The 19,940-nt window shown below is 17.9% G+C and overlaps 2 protein-coding genes across 2 annotated transcripts; one reads left to right on the top strand and one right to left on the bottom strand.

Moving 5' to 3' along the window:
- Positions 1-5,098: 5,098 nt before the first annotated feature.
- Positions 5,099-7,087, bottom strand: LOC128951643 (uncharacterized UDP-glucosyltransferase YdhE-like). The gene is made up of 2 exons (XM_054296889.1): positions 6,547-7,087; positions 5,099-5,919 (listed from the first exon to the last, which is right to left on the bottom strand). The coding sequence occupies exons 1-2, from the start codon at positions 7,082-7,084 to the stop codon at positions 5,099-5,101; spliced, it is 1,359 nt and encodes a 452-aa protein (XP_054152864.1). The 5' UTR covers positions 7,085-7,087.
- A 1,663-nt stretch (positions 7,088-8,750) lies between these two features.
- LOC128951641 (cytochrome P450 3A8-like) lies at positions 8,751-14,011 on the top strand. The gene is made up of 5 exons (XM_054296888.1): positions 8,751-8,800; positions 8,923-9,075; positions 9,491-10,275; positions 10,761-11,469; positions 13,867-14,011. The coding sequence occupies exons 1-5, from the start codon at positions 8,751-8,753 to the stop codon at positions 14,009-14,011; spliced, it is 1,842 nt and encodes a 613-aa protein (XP_054152863.1).
- The last annotated feature ends 5,929 nt before the right edge of the window (positions 14,012-19,940 follow it).

Here is a 19,940-nt window from a genome sequence, read left to right as displayed (position 1 = left end):
AAATAAGTTATCAAATGTAAGTAACAATAATTATTAATTCTATATTTAAAAAACAACTGTAATTTTTTATATAATAATAAAGTTTAGTTTATTTATAAGTAATTATTAATTGATAGTTTAGCTAGTAGTTGTGTTATTTTATAATAATTTTAATTTTTTTATAATAAGTTAAAAAATAATATTATATTAATATATTTTTTATTAATAAATTATTTTTTTGCCATATCTACAGTAAATAAATATTTTTTAAATAAAAGCAATTATTATGTTTACTATAAATAAACTCTAAATTTATCTATCTACTTTATTGTTAATTATATTTATAAAAAACTATATTAAAATTTTACTTTACAGTTAATAATTAACTTATTTTTATTATTATAAAATAAATTCAAGAATAAATATCTAACATTTATAATACAGTATATATAAGTTGTTTAAATTATTTATTAATGATTAATTAAAAAAGTGATAATATTGATAATAAATATAATTTTTTAAAAATAATTAAATTTTATTTTTAATATTACCTGTAAATAGTTTTATTTATTAAGATAATTGTTGTTTATTATATGTTAATTAAATATACATTATTAGTTTGAAAGGCAATATACAAAATAAAAATAACTTAAAAAATAAACTGTAAAATAAGTCACAAAAAAAATAATATTAACATGTAACGCATAATCTAAAATCTAAATTAATCAAAATTAATTTTTAATAATTATAAAGTAAAGTTAAAAAATAAAATTTACAGTTTTTTATATTAAATTAAATTAAAATAATCAATTAAAATAATTATTGACAATTATAAACAGTTATTGAGTAGCAGTTTTTTAAAAAAAAAAAATAAAATAAAAATATTAAACAATCTTCGTCATTCTATTCCTTTCTAAATTATATTAATAATTGTATTCAATTTTTTAGATAATTAAAAAATAAATTAAATTTACAGTTTTTTTTGCTGTTATTATTATATTAAAAATTTGTACCTTAAATAGTAATCAGTATAACAAATTAGTATCAATTGTTTTGTTTTAAACGTTCAATCAATATGTAATACTAGTCTATTAATTGTTTGTTTTACATAAAGAAAAAAAGTGTTAATATTGTTAATAATTTTTATACATTGATAATAAATGATAATTTTTTTTAAAAAAAACATTTAAATTTTATTTTAATATTAACTGTAATTTTTTTATTGATTAAGATAATTGTTGTTTATTTTCTATATATATATATATATATATATAAACATTATTAGATAGTAGTTGTTATAATTTATTTTTAAATAATTTTATAATAAATTGTTTTTTATACTTATGATAACTATTGTTTTTTTTTAAAAAAAATAATTTATAATTTCTAAATTTTTGATTATATTTTTAGATTTATTTAGCTAATAATTTAACTAATATAATAATAATAATAATAATAATAATAATAATAATACATATACATATACTATTACTATGACAATTATTTTTTTTAATAATTATATTTAATTAATAAATATTGTAAATTTAGTAAAAATAAAATAAATAAAAACTTATTTAATATGTACTTACCATCTATTAGTAGTCACCACAAAGTTATTATTATTATCGGTGATTATTGAACTGATTGGTTAATACATGGACACCGGTACTCACATACAAACACACACACACACACACACACACACACACACACTGTAAACGGGACAACCATTTGCTGGGGGAGGACATCAACAATAAAGTGGTTGAAACCAACACAACAACCAAACAAACAAAAAAAAAGACAAACTAATTAAACGTAAACTGGTTTCCCGTATACGGTATTCAAATGGGATTCAATTCATTGGATTAGTTAATTGATATTAATATATCACTTATATGTCTGGATATTATATAAAAACAATAATTTTTTTTTTATATAAATAGCATATAAGTTATTAGTTTTTCAGTTTTAGTCATTAACTAAAAAATATTTATAAACGGGACAACCATTTGCTGGGAGGACATCAACACTAGTGTGTGGTTGACACCAAACAACAACAAAATAACACTAATACTAATTTTCCGCGTATACGGGATTCAATACGGGATTCAATACGGGATTAGTTGACTATTTTATTATTATTTTTTTAATTATTTTTCATTAAACCTTCATTTATCGCTTATGTCTAACTATAGACTTATTATATTATATAAAAACAGTATTAATAGTATAATATATAGTAATTAGTTTTATTTAAATATTTATAATTATTATTATTATTATTAAAAATGTCTTACTATTATATGACAACAATTTTTTAAAAGTCATTAGTTTTTTGAGTTTTAGTTATTACTAATTAGTCAGAAAAAAAATATTTATAATTATTTAAAAAAAATTAATTTTAAAACTTAATATCTAAACTTATTATTATTATACTTGAATTTTGATATATTATTACTATTTTACTGTACATTAAAAAAAAAATAATTATATACTATATTATAAAATAATATTTTTAGTTTATTTAAATAATAGGTAATTAATATTATTATTATTTTTTTTACTTTTATTAATATTTAATTATAACATTTTAAATTTATTAAATTTTAAAAATAACTATTTAATCAATGTTTAAAAATTTTTGCTTTCATATAGCCGTCTAATATCAATTGATATAAATTCAATTAAAAATATAAATAAATATTAATTTTATAATAAATTATATAAAAATATTTTAAAACTCTATTTTTCTCGAATTTGTCATTCATTAAAGAATTTGTTGTATTTATTATTAATTAAATTTTATATTTTAATTATAATTTTACAGTTTTTAATACGGTTTTATAATTTTATAAAATTTAATTAATAAAATAATTACTAGTATCTATTATTGAATAGCAATTATAAAAATAAAATAAATAATATTTATTTTCATATAAAATAACTTAAATTTAAATAGAATTATAATAGACTATAATTATAAACAAGTTTAGTGTTAATAAATTTATATAAATTTATTGTAGTTTATATTACAGTTTAATTATTTTAAATTTTTTATAAATGTCTAATAGTAATCTAGTATTTTTTCAAAAAAAAATTGCAAAATTACGATAGTTAAATTTATAATTATTTTTATTTTTAAAAAAAAATTTCGCATTAACAATACTATTTAGTATTAAAAATAATTAACTTATTAAATTTAATTTTTATTTTCTGATAGATTTACAGTTTTTTTTGCTGTTATTATTATTGTTAAATTTTTACATTAAATAGTAATCAGTAAAAAATAGTATCAATAGTGTTTTGTTTCCAAACATTCAATCAATATGTAACACTAGTCTATTAATTGTTTGTTTTTTTTTTGAAGGAAAAAAAGTGATAATATTGTTAATAATTTTTATACATTGATAATAAATGATAATTTTTTTTAAAAAAAAACATTTAAATTTTATTTTAATATTAACTGTAATGTTTTTATTGATTAAGATAATTGTTGTTTATTTTCTATATATATATATATATATATATATATATATAAACATTATTAGATAGTAGTTGCTATTGTTTATTTTTAAATAATTTTATAATAAATTGTTTTTTATACTTATGATAACTATTATAAGTTTTTTTTTTAAAAAATAATATATAATTTCTAAATTTTTATTATATTTTTAGATTTATTTAGCTAATATATATATATATAACCTAAATTAATTATTAATTAACAATACATATTATACTTAAATTTAAATCTTTTTAAAAAAATAATAGTTAATTTAGTTACTAATATGAATCAAATAAAATTTATCTGAATTGTACGGGATAGACTAAAATTTAAATTAATACAAAAATATCTAGTAATTTCAAAAAATAGTTAAATAAAAATTACAGTTTTTTTTAAAAAAAGTTATTAATATTAATAACGCAAAAATAAACTGTAAACTTATTAATAAGTTTATTAATATTTAATAAGTGTTATTTAAAATTTATTTTAATTAGCCTAACCCTTTATTAATAATTATTTGATATTATATTTTTAAAAAAATATATATTATAATGTTAATTTTATTAAATTAAACTAAAACTAATAGTAATTGTAAACTAATAATTGAATAAAACTTAACATTAAGTAATACACCAATAATTAATAATAAGTTTTTATTTTTAGTATTTTTTTTAATATTAACACCTATTATATATATATGATAATTATATAAATTTTTAAAATTTAATTAGTGTATTAAATATTATAATATTATAATTGAAGTAATATTATAAAAGTTGTATTGCTTACAAATTACTAATTTAGTACTAATTTAGTACAATTATAGTATATTACTATAATTAGTAATTTTATTGTTAAACATATAACTTAAAATGTTTTATAAAATATCAATATCATAAATTTAAAAAAAATATATAAAAGCATTATTATGCAATTTGAGTTTTTTTTATATATAAAATATAATCATTATTATTTACAAAAAATATTGATTTTAAATACATTTAGAATTTATTTAGCATTTAATTTAATTAGTAAACAATTACAATGATACACTAATTTATTTTATGTATTTCTAAATTAATAATCGTAAAATAACAATTATACAATTTAGGAATATAAATTTTTTAATTAAAAAATTTATAACGATTTTTTTTAATTAAATTATTTAATTAAATTGTACTGTTACAACTAATATTTATTTTGTATTAATTTTTTTTATATAAAATAAATAATGATATTCCTCAATGTTTACACTGGAAATTTATATTAAAATTGTTTTTTTTAAGTTTTAGATAAATAAAAATAAATTAAATTTACAGTTTTTATTTTTATTATTGTCAAATTTGTACTTTACATAGTAGTCAATAGTTATTTTTATAATAGTAAAATTTTCTTATATTATTATTAATTTTTTTATTTTATTTTTTGTTTTGTTTTATACTATTTAATTTGCATATTATAAAATTATTAATATTTTTTATACAATGCATAAAAAATAAATCATTAACATTTTTTATATATTTAATTTTTAAAATTTATTTCGCAATCAATAATTATAAAACAATTTAAATAAAAAAAAATTAATTAATTAAAATTTAATTAAAATTAAAAAAATTATTTACAAATATTTTCAATCAATTCGGCCGCCAATTGTCCATTGCGTTGCCTATTCATGCGTATAGTTTCGCCAATCATACGCATACGTGCGGCCAACCCCTGGTCAGTAGCCAATCGGTCGACTGCAGCCAACAGTTCCCCATCTGTACAATGATATGGATTCAGCCGTAATCCCAATCCTAGCTCATGTATGCGCTGAGCATTATCTAACTGATCGCTAGACATTGGCATCACCAACATTGGTTTACCATAGTAAAACGTTTCGCATACTGTATTATTACCTCCATGTGCTATAACCAGGTCGACCAGGGGTAGTACGGCTGTCTGGGGTAGAAACGGTCGACCCCATTGATTGGCAGGTAATTGGTATTGTCGATGTAGAGGACCGGTAGCTACAATAAATCGATGTCTAGATTTACCTAATATCCCGGTTATACGTTTCATTAGATCGATATTGGATGCACCGTACGATCCGATTGTAAAAAATACTAGTTTTTCATCACTAGTTTTTCGGGCTAACAATTGGTCGGGTATTTCAAAAGTATCGCCAGTTTCCCGAACCGAACCGTCAATACGCAGCCAATTGCCGGGTAATGGTTTCAATTCCTGATAGTAATCCAGTTCCTCCGGATAGGTATATATGTTCAGATAGGGTGACTCGGGATGTAATATATTAATATCCGACCGATTGGTGGACAGGGGTCGGGCACCTGATTCAACAAACCATTGGCTTATCCTATGATGTAAATCACTAAATACTTGATTATATTTTTCGCGAAATTCTAGCCATTTATTTTGGTCACTATCTAGTGGTAAACCTGTATATCAGTTAAATAAAAATAATTAAATTTTAAGTTTTATAATTATTTAAAAAAATATTTTATTTATTTATTTTAAAAATATTAATTATTGAAATTTATTATTTTTGATTTAGTAAAATTTAACTTTTTAAAAATTTTGTAAACAACAACAAAATAAAACTGTAAATTACTTATTTTTTAAAAATTAAACTCAATGATTTTTTTTAATTAATATTTAATTAGGGTATTAGTATAAAAATTAGTATAAATTTTTTAAAAAATATTATAATAACAATAATTTTTACTCTAAAAGTTTAATGATAAAAGTAAAGTTTAAAAAAATATTCAAAATATTCTAATAAATAAATTATTATAAGTGAATAATAAAAAAAAATAATATTGAAATATTGAAATATTTAATTTTTTTTGAAAAAAATCATGATCAGGTATACTAATATAATTATGTTAAAAAAATTTTTTTTTTTAAATATCTATAAATTAGTAATATTTTACAAAAAATAAATATCAATATATATATATATTAAATAATTTAATATTCAAAAAAAATAAAATAAAATTAATTAATTAAATATTTTTTTTAATTTATAATAATTATTATTTTATTATTATTTATTAACCACTGACCTGACCAGGCGGGCGGCAGTTTAGGACTGTGCAAAAAACTTTGCGGTGCAGCCGAACACAGCCATACCCAGGGTATTATACAACCATCACCAGCACCTACCCGGGCATTGGTCAACGTAGGCGAACCAATATACGAGTCAATTACAATCAAATCGGGTCGGACCCGATCCAAACACTGCCTGTACTGCCGGTCCAATTGCCGATAGTTTTCAAACATTATAGTAAACCCGTCGACAGTCGATGAGGCCATTATGGCTTCCGGTGCTAATCGATAGCAATCTTTATATTTGGTAACAAAATCGGCCCAAAAATCCCGACCGTCCTGTTGTTGGTCGACATCACGTTTTAGTATATACTCCTCGTAGCCATACTTGGCCAATTTACCCTGGTAGCCAATGTCCAGGGCAAATACGGGTCGATGGCCACGTTGGCGTAACAAATCGGCCAAACCATGGCAAGCGTTGATATGGCCCCAGGTATCTAACGGTGCAAACAATATGGTCAATGGTTTTATTGTTGGCGGTGATGGTGTCGACATAATTGTCACAAAAATATATATAAAAAACAATTTTTTTTTATTTAAATATAATTTATATTAATTTATAAACTAATTAATTAATTTTAATTAATTTTTTTCAGCCAATGTTAACCAAAAAAATAATAATAACTAATGCAATAAATTTTCAAACAAATAAACTAAAAAAAAATAATAATTTTGTTTTATTATAAAAAAGTAAATTATATATCATTTTTTTTACTTAATGTACTTAAGTGTTACTTTTATTATTATTAATAGATAAATACAGTATTTTATTTAGTTTAGTTTATCTTATGATTTGATAAAATTGTCTAACTTTATGTTTAATATTAGTTTAAATTTTCTATCAGGGTCAATCTAAATCAATTTAAACTAATATATACAGTATAATAACAATATATATATTATAAATTTCTAAACTTTTATATACACTTTAAAATTATGTCACTCAATAAATATATATATATATATATATATATGTAATTTATTTAATTAAGTTTTGTGTTAAAGTTATTTTTGTTTTGTTTTGATATAATCTATTAGTTTTGAAGTATTTATCAATCATATGATAAAATAAATATAAGTTATATTATATGACACTTAAGGACATTTAACTAATATATACTGTAAATTATATATTGTATATAACAGTATATAATTTATTTATTAATAATTATTATTCAAAAAAAAATAATTTAAATAATTTAAACATATTGCTGGAAATTAATTATCACTTGATTAGTTAATTAATTAATTAATTAAATATATTTTCAATTAAATTAATATTGTTTTCAACGGTAAAATAGATTAATAATTGATTAATTTAATTTTCAATCAAGGTTAAATTAATTTTAAAATATATAGATTTATACAGTTTTTTCTATAATATTTTTTCCTGTTAATAATAACTTATAGTATTTATAAGTTATTTATTTATATATTTGTAAAAATATACCATATGTTAAAAATTATCAGTAAAAAAATGTAAGGTTTAAATGAAAATTAATATTTCATATAATATTATATTAGATAAATAGATAAAAAAAAATTCATATTGAATGTGTATTTAAGTTTAAATTTTATCAAATTATTATCTAAGTTATGCAATACATACAGTATGATAACATAATTCACATTATTTTTATTATTTTTCTAAATAAAATTTGATAACAATTAGGAAAAAACACTATCTTTTATACTATTAATTAATTAATTTTTAAAAATAATTTTCAATAAAAAAAACTTTAATATTTATTATTATTTAAACAAAATTAAAATGCAAATTATTTTTTTGAATTAAAATATTTATTATGCAAACATTTTTTTTGACTAATATGTTTAGTTAAGTAATAATTATTAATTTTGTAATATTTATTAATAAAAATTAGTATTCATATCATTATTATTTTAATTATATTGAATAACAATTTTTTTAATCTTTTTTTAAAAAAAAATAAAATATAAAACCAGTTAACAAGTTATCACAAGTACTTGAGTTATACAATGTCCTCGAAATTTGAAAATTATTTATATATATACTGAATATAAATATTATTTTAAGCTATCTTTTTTTAAAAAAAAATAATATTTAATATTTACAAAAATTTATTATTATTTTAAAAAATAATTTTAAAAAAATTAAATAAATATAATAATTATTACAATAATGTTACAACTAGCATTTTATATGTTATGTTTATTTATTGCATGTTATATGTATGTATATATTTTTTTATTTATAAATAAAATAATTAATTAATTAATTATCAACAAAATAATAAATAATTAAAAAAAAATATATTATTATAATTATAAATTAATAATTTAATATTATTTAGATATTTAGCAAAAATACAATACAACTATTGGTCTAAACGTGGTATACCGGGACCCAAACCACTGGTCTATTTTGGTAATCTATTACCCGAACTTTTTAAATCTAAATCATTGGTTGAATTGGAAAGATTCCAAAAATATGGTAAAATTTACGGGTAATGTTTACCATCATTAATAATAATTAAAAAAAATTAAAACTAAATTTATTTATTTTTTATATATACAATCTATTATTATTCAAAATATATTATTATTTATATTATTATTATTATTAATAATTATTATTATTATTATTATTAATAATTATTATTATTATTAATATTAATAATTATTATTATTATTATTATTATTAATAATAATTATTATTATTATTATTATTATTAATTATTATTATTATTAATAATTATTATTATTATTATTAATAATTATTATTATTATTATTAATAATAATTATTATTATTATTATTAATTATTATTATTATTATTATTATTATTAATTATTATTAGTATTATTATTAATTATTATTATTAATTATTATAATTATTATTATTATTATCTATTATTAACAGTACATTCAATGGCAGCCAACCGGTGCTGACTATTGCCGATCCCGAACTGTTGAAACAAATTTTGGTCAAAGATTTCGATCAATTCCGCAATCGATCGCCAAATCCATTCCTGACACCCGTCGGCCATCGGGTTTGCCGACAAAGTTTGGACAATAGTAGGGATGGACAGTGGGTTCGCGTCCGACCAGTACTTAGTTCGTTGTTTTCGGCAATAAAATTACGTTCAATGAAACTCAGAATCGACCGGCAAATCAATCGTCTAACCGATCGTATAGATGGCTTGATTGGCGACAATAGTAGCGGTAGTAGTGGTGGTAATAGTGGTAGTAGTAGTGGTAGTGGTAGTAGTGATGGACAGCCAACAGTTCTCGACATAACTAAGCTATACGATGACTACGGCCTATCCTGTATGATGTCCTGTATGTTCTCAATGGATACTATAGATGATAATACCGGTGCCTATCAACTACTCAATGATCTACTAAGTCCTCGACGTTGGCGTATACTACTGTTCCTACTGATGCCCGGTTCACTCATACGCTTATTATTCAATCTAACACATCCCATACCCACTAGTCAATTGGATGCATTTGTACAATTGACCAGGGATCAATTGAGACAACGTTTATCATGCATCAGCAGCACTGGTAGCTTATCATCATCATCAACAAGCACTGGTAGTAGTAGTAGTAGTACTAGTAGTCCTCAATATGGTGATGACCTGTTAGGCTATTTGATGCAATCAAATAAAATTTTGTTTACAAATAATAATAATAAAAATAATGGTAAGTTTTTTAAATTGTATATTTTTAAAAAAAAAACTAAAATTTATTTTTTTGACGAATGAGACTAAAACTAATTTATTTAAAACTAAAGTTATTTTTATTTAAACTAAAGTTATTTTTATTTAAACTAAAGTTATTTTTTTTAAAACTAAAGTTATTTTTTTAAAACTAAAGTTATATTTTTTTAAAAACTAAAGTTATTTTTTTTAACAACTAATGTTATTTTTTTAAACTAAAGTTATATTTTTTTAAAAACTAAAATTATTTATTAAAAACTACAAAATCTGATCTGAAATGCAAAATAATATAAATAAATATATATTTATTTATTTAAATTCAATGCTAATAATTACAGTTTTTTAATAAATTTAGTAGTAAAATAATTTTTAAAAATTATTATAATTATTATAATTTTCTAAAAAAAATAAATAACACATTTTTAAAAATGATGCTTGATAATTATATATATATATTTTTTGATCTAGATGATAATAATAATAATAATCATATTGAAACTGATACTAAATACATAACCGATGATGAAGTGGCAGCCAATTTGTTTGCCATGTTTGAGGCCGGCTCCGGTACCAATTCATCTATCATATCATTTTTAACCTACAATTTGGCTACCAATCCCCCGATACAGGATCGGCTATACAATGAATTAATCACCCAATGTATGGACACAACAATATCATCATCGGTTGAACAGTTAGATTGTGACCGATTGTTACGCAACGACTTTATGGATGCAGTAGTGGCCGAATCGTTACGTATGAACACAACAACATTACGTGAGGGACGGGTAGCCGCCAATGATTACCAACTAACAGATGATATAGTTATCTACAGGGGACAGGTAGTCGAGTTTGCCAAACACGCTGTACACTATTGCAGGGACTACTATCCCGATCCCCATCGATTCAAACCCGACCGGTGGCTGCCCGATAGTCGACAACAACAATCGATACCCCCGTACGGGTACATACCGTTTGGTGCCGGTGCTCGTATGTGTGTCGGTAAACGGTTTGCCCTGATGTCGGTTAAGCTGACAATCGCTAGATTATTGTTAAAGTATAGGTTAGCCATTTGTGACGATATTAATAGTAATAGTAATTTAAATGCAAATAATTTAATAACAAAATTAAAATTTTCCAAAATTTTTGAACATTATACACATACACCCGAATCATTGTTTATTAAAATTCAACCTAGATAATTGTGTTTTTAATTAATTAAATTATTTTTATAAATTTTTTTTTATTAAAAAAAACTATATATAATTAAATTGAATAATTTTTTTTGTTTTTGTTGAATAAATTTTATTTAAAAAATTATTTTAAATATTTAAAAATTAATGTCTTAAAATTTTGTATAATCATAAAATTTTTGGTAAATAAATTAGTATTACTATTGTATTAAAAATTTGATTTTATTATATATAATATAAAGGCAATATAATTATTATTTACAGTTTACAGTATTTAATAATTTTAAATATATATATATATATATATATTTGAATATAATATATACATTAATCTACATAAATGTGAAAAAATCATTATAAATTGAAAATAATATTTTTTTTAAATTTAATTTTATCTAAAAATATTATTAATAATTTATGTAATTACTGTTAAAGTATAGGATAGCTATGTGTGACGATAGTAGTAGTAATAGTAATGATAATAAAAATAATTTTAAAACTAAATTAAAATATTCATAAAAATTTAATAAAATTTTAATTAATACTGACTGTCCTCAACTACTGTACATAAAATTTTAATTTTATTATTTAGTTAAAATTTATTTAAAATAATTATCTACAGATTTCCTATTTGTATTTTAATTATAAAATAAATTAAAATGTGTAAAAAAAAATTTCAAAATAGTTATTGTAAAGTTAACTAACAATTTTTAGTAAATAACTTTTTAATAGTCGTTAATTTTAATTAAATCATAAAATTTATATAATTTTAATAAAAATTGTTTTAAATGTATTATTGTTAGTATGAATTACTATTGTATTAAAAATTTGATTTTATTATATAGTTTAAATACAATAAAAATATTTAATACATATTTCATAAGTATTAAATGCTTAAAATTTAAATTAAAAAAAATATATACAGTATATTTTAATATAATAAAAATGAATCTAGATAATTGTATGAAAAAACATATATTTTCTAAACATATATTATTAAAATATTTGTATTAAACGTATTAATAATATAATAATTATTACTAAAATAATAACTTGTATTTAATGCCATCTATCAAGTTATAAACTTAGTTTAATTTTATTAAATTAACTTAAAATTTTTTTAAAAATAATTACAGTTTATTTTCTATTTAAAGTCTACTTAAATAATTAAATTAATAAAATCTAATTAAAAACAAATAACTCTACCATCACTATTGTAATAAAAATTATATTTTATTATTTAGTTAAAATGCGTATAAATTATTATTTGACAGTTTATTTTAATAGTTTATTTAAAATGTATAAAACTTACAAAAATAAATTACATATAACATATATAAACTAACTAAATAATATATATTTATTATATTTACTATTATTTTTAAAGTTTGTAAAAAAAATAATATTACTACTATTTGTAATAATATTAGAAATTTTATATTATAAAGTGTTAATACAATCATTTTATACTCAAAATTTCTAAATAATTAAAAATAAAATGTTTTTAATTTTATTGCTAATTCATTAATAGTTTATTTTTTTAAAAAATACTTATAGATAACTAATAGTTATTTAATGTTTATTAGAAAATAATATGTTTTTGTTTTAATTTAATAGATATTATATTTTTAATAAAATATTTACTAATAGATAATTTATTATATTTGTTAAAAAAATATATTTTCAGTTTAAACAATTTAATATTTACAGATTTTTTTAAATAAATTTTTGATTATTACGCTTAATATGTGAAAATAAAACAGTTTTTAATTATTATATTTTAATATCGATTAGCTGTTCTACTATTTAATTAAAAATTTAATTTTATGACAAAGTTAAAATATTAAAAATACATACTATTTACAGTTTAACATTATTAGTAAACTATTGAAAATGTATGTAAAAATTATAAACAACTTTTAAAAAAAATTATTTACTTAATAATTTATATTTATTATTTTTTTAAAAGTGTTTTTTTACTTACTATTATTAATTATTATATATTATAAAATTGCTCATAAATATAGAATAATTAATTAATATATTTAAAAAAAAACATTATTTATATATTTATGTTTTAAATAAAATTTTATTTTTTTTAAATAAAAATTATTTTGTGGCTTACACTATTACATCAGAAAATTAATTTTATAATAAAATTTAAATTAAAAAAATCTAATTTACAGTTTATTTATTTTAAAAAAAATTCAAAAATGTTTTAATTATTACAATTTGTAATAATAATAATAATACTGAAACTGATAAATACATAACCAGTATAGTTATCTTCCTGGGGGGACAGGTAGTCTAGTTTGGCAAACATGCCATACACTATTCAAAGGTCTACTATCCCCGAACCCGATTGTTTCAAACCCGACCAGTTATTTATCCGATAACCGACAACAACAATCGATACCCTCCCGTACGGGTACATACCGTTTTGGTGCCGGTGCTACGTATGTATGTCGGTGTAAACGGTTTGACCTGATGTCCGATAAGCTAACAATTATTGCCGATTATTGTTAAAGTATAGGTTAGCCATTTGTGACAATATTAGTAGTAATTTAAATGCAAATAATTTAAAAACTAAATTAAAATTTTCAAAAATTTTTGAACATTATACACATACACCCGAATCATTGTTTATTAAAATTCAACCTAGATAATTATGTTTTTAATTAATTAAATTATTTTTATAAATTTTTTTTAATTAAAAAAAACTATATAATTAAATTGAATAAGAAATTTAATAATTTTGTTTTTGTTTGTTTGTTTTTGTTTAATAATTTTTTTAAATTATTAAATATTTAAAAAATTAATGTAATTTAAAAATTTTAATTTTAAATTTAAAAATATTATATATTATTATTATAAAACTGCTAATAAATATAGAATCGATAAATTTAATGAATATATATTTAAAAAAAAAAACTATTTATATATTTATGTTTTGTATAAAATTTTATTATTTTAGAATAAAATTTTTCCAGTGACAAACTATTATAGAAGAAAATTAATTTTATTATAAAATTTGAATTAAAAACAAATATTATTTACAATTTATTTATTTAAAATAAAAAATTCAAAAATGTTTCAATTATTACAATTTGTAATAATAATAATAATAATAATACTGAAACTGATAAATACATAACCAGTATATAGTTATCTTCCAGTGGGGACAGGTAGTCAAGTTTGCCAAACACGCTGTACACACTATTGTAAGGATATTTTAAATTATATACATTTTATATTATAATTTAAAACTAACTAAATAAAAATATATTATTAGAATTTACTATTATTTTAAATTTTTTTTAATAAAAATATTTATTACTACTATTAGTAGTAGTAATATTTAAAATTTTATATTATAAAGTGTTAGTACAATGAATATTTATTGAAATTTTATAAATCATTAAAAATTTTAATTTTATTATAAATTCATTAATAATTTATTTTTTTTAACTTATAGATAACTTATATTATTTAAGAATATAGAAAATAATTTATTTAAGTTTTAGTTGATAATTATAGAGGTTTTAAATAAAAATATAGTTTTTTTGAGAAATAATGTCACTATTACTAATGTCATTTATTTTTAAAAATTAATAAAATATTTTTTTATAAAACAAGTTAATATTTACAGTTTATTTATTATTAATTAAATTGAAACATTATGGGTTTTTTAAAAAAAAAATTAATATTGATAATTTATTCTAGCTGAAAACAATTATAATAGTTATAATACTGAAATTGATAAATACTTTTAAATAACTTTTAATAATCTTTAATTATTTATAAAATCTTCAATTTAAAAAAATTATATTATTTTAATAAAAATTGTTTTTAATTTATTATGATTATGAATGCATTACTATTGTAATAAAAATTTGAATTTATTATATAGTTTAAATACAATAAAATTATTAAATACAGTTTAATTATTTAATCAATTAAAATACTCAAAACTAAAATTTTAAAAATTATATATTTTATTCTTATAAAAGACATGAATCTATAGATAATTGTACTAAAATTATTTTCTAAAAAATTATTATATATTGTATTTGTTTTTGTTTTATTTATTTTTATTAATTTTTTTCTAAACATATACTGTATTTGTAATTTTTAAATTTCTATATTAATTGTAAAATAAAATAAAATATATAAAATTTTAAATAATTAGTTAATGAAAAATTAACTTACTTACAATATTTAGTATAAATAATTTTTAATAGTCTTTAATAAATTTTTTTTACATATTATTCTAATGTATGCATTACTATTTAATAAAAAAATTTGATTTTATTATATAGTTTAAATACAAGAAAAATAATTGTATACAGTTTAATTATTTAATAAATTAAAATGTTTAAAACTAAAATTCAAAAATATATATTTGAATATAATTGACATGAATCTAGATAATTGTGCAAAAAATTATTATTTTCTAAAAAATTATTATACTTTTTTTTAAATTGAACATAATAATCTATTTTTATTATTTTTTTTCTAAACATATATTTGTAATTAACGTATTAGTAATATAATTATAAAATAATAACTTACAGGGAGTTCTAAGTCTACTATATATATAAAATTTTTAATTAAATTCATTAAATTAACTTAAAATTTTTAATAATAGTTACAGTTTATTATTTTTAAAGTCTACATATAATATAAAATTAAATTTAAATATAGAAAAACTTCTCATTATTGTAATAAATATTTTATTTTTTTAATTAGTTAAAATGCATATAAATTATTATTTTACAGTTTATTTTATTAGTTTATTTAAAATGTATAAAATTTTACAAAATTTACTAATATTACTAATATATATATATATATATATATATTTATAACTAAATTTTTAAACAATAATTTAAATTAAAAAATTTATAAAAAATTTCTTACAGTTTTCATTATTCATTAAAATATAAATTATACTAATTTCTAGATAATTTGATTTTATTATATAGTTTAAATACAACAAAATTATTATATACAGTTTTAAATTATTTAATAAATTAAAATGCTTAAAATTAAAAAATATATATATATATATTTGAATATTGATATATTATTATATAAATATAATAATATAATATATTAATGAACTATAGATAATTATAAAGAATTATTTTCTAAAAAAAATTATATATATATTTTAAGTTAATAATTTAATTTTATTAATTTTTTTTCTAAACATATATTTGTTTATTAAAATATTAGTAATATAATTATAAAATAATATTTTTTAAATGCAAGCTCTTAACTATTGGACACAAAATTTAATTTTGTTATTTAGTTAAAATTTATATAATTAATTATATACAGTTTTTTTTTTAAATTTGTATTTTAGTTATAAAATAAAATATTTTAAAAAAATATTAATTAAAAAATTAACTTATAATTGTTCGTATAAATAACTTTTAATAGTCTTTTAATTTTAATCAAATAATCAATTTTTTTATTAATTTATTCTAAACATATATTATTAATATATTTGTAATTAAAGTATTAGTAATATAATTATAAAATAATAACTTAATGGGAGCTCTATATCAATCTATATATAAAATTTTTAGTTAAATTCATTAAATTAATTTAAATTTTTAAAAAATAATTACAGTTTATTATTTTTTAAAATCTACATAATGTATTAAAATTAAACTTAAATATAGCCAAACTGTTCTCTACTATTGTAATAAATATTTTTTATTTTATTATTTAGTTAAAATGTATAAAATTTACAAAATAATTTACATATATTATATATAATCTAGCTAAAATATATATTTTATTAATTTTTAAAAAAAAATATTACTTCTATTTGTAATAATATTTTTAATTTTTCTATTATAAAGTGTTAATACAATAAATTTATATTGAAGCTTTATAAATAATAATAATAAAATTTTAGTTTTATTGAATGATTCTAGATAATTATGTGCGAAAAATTATTTTCTAAAAAATTATTATACATTTTTTTTATTAAATTAAATATATCTAAAAATTTAATTAATATATTATGTAATTACTGTAATTATAACTTACAGGTAAAACAATTTATCTATACATATATATAAAATAATTTTAATTTATTAAATTAACTAAAAATTTAATTTTAATAATTAAAGTTTACATAAAGTATTAAATATTTTTTTAAAAAAAAATTGAAGTTCTAGTTGTAAGCTGTAATTTAAAATTAGATTTTATTATTTAGTTAAAATTTATAAAAAAAATTAGTTTTTACAGTTTATTTAAAATGTATAAAATTTACAAAAATAAATTACATATATCAAATATAAACTAACTAAATAATATTTTTTTAAAATTAAATTTACTATTATTTTTTAAAGTTTTTTATTATATAAAAAATATATATATATTACTACTCTTTGTAATAATATTAGAAATTTTTCTATTATAAAAAATATATAATAATAATAATATATAATAAAATACAATTTATTTTTGATATTATTGTATTAGTTTAAAACAATTTAGTTTTATATATATCTAATATATACATAAAACGTTATTTATTTATTGAAATACTTTATACAACATTGAATAACATTACACTATATATATATATATATGTTTGTATATTACAGTATTTATGAATCACCCAGCAACAATATATATACTATATACATATACTATATACAGTATATATACATATACTATATACATATACTATATACAGTATATATACATATATATATATATATATATATATATATATATATATATATATATATATATACAGTATAAAACATGGGCAGTGATTTCAATAGCTAAATGCAATGCATTTTTTCCATATAATATACAGTATATACTATATATAGATACTGTACTGTATATATTGAATTTATATTGAAATATATATATATATATATATATATAATTTCATATGCATTTCAATTTCAAATATATAGTTGTATTTTATTTAAGGTAGTAGTAGTAGTAGTGGTAGTAATAGTCAGTGATATGTATTTATTTGCTATGTGTCAGCAATAGTAGTAGTCATTTTGTATGTATGTATTAAATATAAATAAATAAATTATATATATATATTTGATTGAATATATATATATATATGAAAAACTGTAATATTTTTTATGAATATATATATTTAATATAATACTGTATTTTTTGTGGTATATATGTATGTATTTACAGTATATGTGTTATATTGCATACAATAATACATATATAGATTAATATACTGTATATTAAGTATATTATTATTATCAGTACTTAACTAAAAAACAGTAAAATATTTGTTATTTTTTTGTATTGTTGTGTATTATTTGTTGTAAAGTATATTAATTTTCATAATAATAACTAATTTACAGTTTAATATCAATCAACTAACCATCAAAAAAATGTTTGTATTAAAAAAAAATTTAATATTTTATATTATCATTATATATATATATATATATATAATAAGTTTGTTTATTATTATTTTTTTAGTATATAATATACACGGTGGCTCATCAGGAGTTATTTTCAAAATACACCACTTATTTCAAAAACTACTAATTATATTTTATTTTAACAAAAAATATTATAAAATATGATAAATGGGATTACATATTTTAATTAGATAAATTTTCAAAATGGCCGCCATTAATTGCAATTAAATGGCAAAGTCGGGTGTACAAAATTGGATGTTACCCGTACTTTCATATATTGCTGTATGGCCCGTATCTCACTTTCAATCATTTTTGTGAATTCTTCAATAGATTGAGGGTTGGATATGTAAACCATATCCTTAAAATAAACCCAAAAAAATAATCACAGGTGTTGAAATCGGGTAAATATGGAGGTAAAATCATTTCCGCCGCCAGTCTTATTGGGCACATCCAAACCTATAATCCGATCACCAAAACACTCTCTAAGTTGTTCAAAGATATCTTGTGTTCTGTAAGGTCGTGAACCATCTTGTTTAAACCAGTAACAATCAAGCAATCTTTTTATCTTCAGCAGACCCTATGTCCTGCACAATGATTTAAGTCCTGTAGATCTCTGATATCACAAATTTCTCTTAAAAATATAGGCCCAATTATTTCTTTGTCACTAATAGCACATCATATGGCGACAGGTTCTGGATGTAGCGGTCGCTTGATAGTCAAAATATAATAAATAAGGACAATTTCGACTATTTTTACACCTGACTTTGCCATTTAATTGCAATTAAAGGCGGCCATTTTAAAAATTTTTTTTATAAAAATATGTAATCCCATTTATCATATTTTATAATATTTTTTGTTAAAATAAAATATAATTAGTAGTTTTTGAAATAAGTGGTGTATTTTGAAAATAACTCCTGATGAGCCAGCCTGTATGATAAAAAAATTGTTAGTCATATCCCTATCATATCATTTATATTATATATATATATTGTGTAAACTATATGTATTTCATACATATTTAA

Source organism: Oppia nitens, unplaced genomic scaffold, assembly GCF_028296485.1.
Source record: "Oppia nitens isolate AA-2021 unplaced genomic scaffold, nextdenovo-longstitch-racon4-pilon3 scaffold1_pilon_pilon_pilon, whole genome shotgun sequence".
In the NCBI taxonomy this organism is placed as follows: domain Eukaryota; kingdom Metazoa; phylum Arthropoda; class Arachnida; order Sarcoptiformes; family Oppiidae; genus Oppia; species Oppia nitens.
The sequence above is the reverse complement of the archived record's forward strand: the minus strand, read 5'-3'. Positions and strand labels throughout refer to the sequence as shown.

What these genes read in the sequence shown, in the direction of transcription:
- LOC128951643 (XM_054296889.1), bottom strand. Translation starts at nt 7,084, where the DNA reads ATGTCGACACCATCACCGCCAACAATAAAACCATTGACCATATTGTTT. An exon ending in ACTGCCGCCCGCCTGGTCAG is followed by an intron (nt 5,920 to 6,546) that starts GTCAGTGGTTAA and finishes ACTGATATACAG; the next exon opens with GTTTACCACTAGATAGTGAC.
- LOC128951641 (XM_054296888.1), top strand. Translation starts at nt 8,751, where the DNA reads ATGTTACAACTAGCATTTTATATGTTATGTTTATTTATTGCATGTTAT. An exon ending in AAATATGGTAAAATTTACGG is followed by an intron (nt 9,076 to 9,490) that starts GTAATGTTTACC and finishes TATTATTAACAG; the next exon opens with TACATTCAATGGCAGCCAAC. An exon ending in ACACATACACCCGAATCATT is followed by an intron (nt 11,470 to 13,866) that starts GTTTATTAAAAT and finishes AAACCCGACCAG; the next exon opens with TTATTTATCCGATAACCGAC.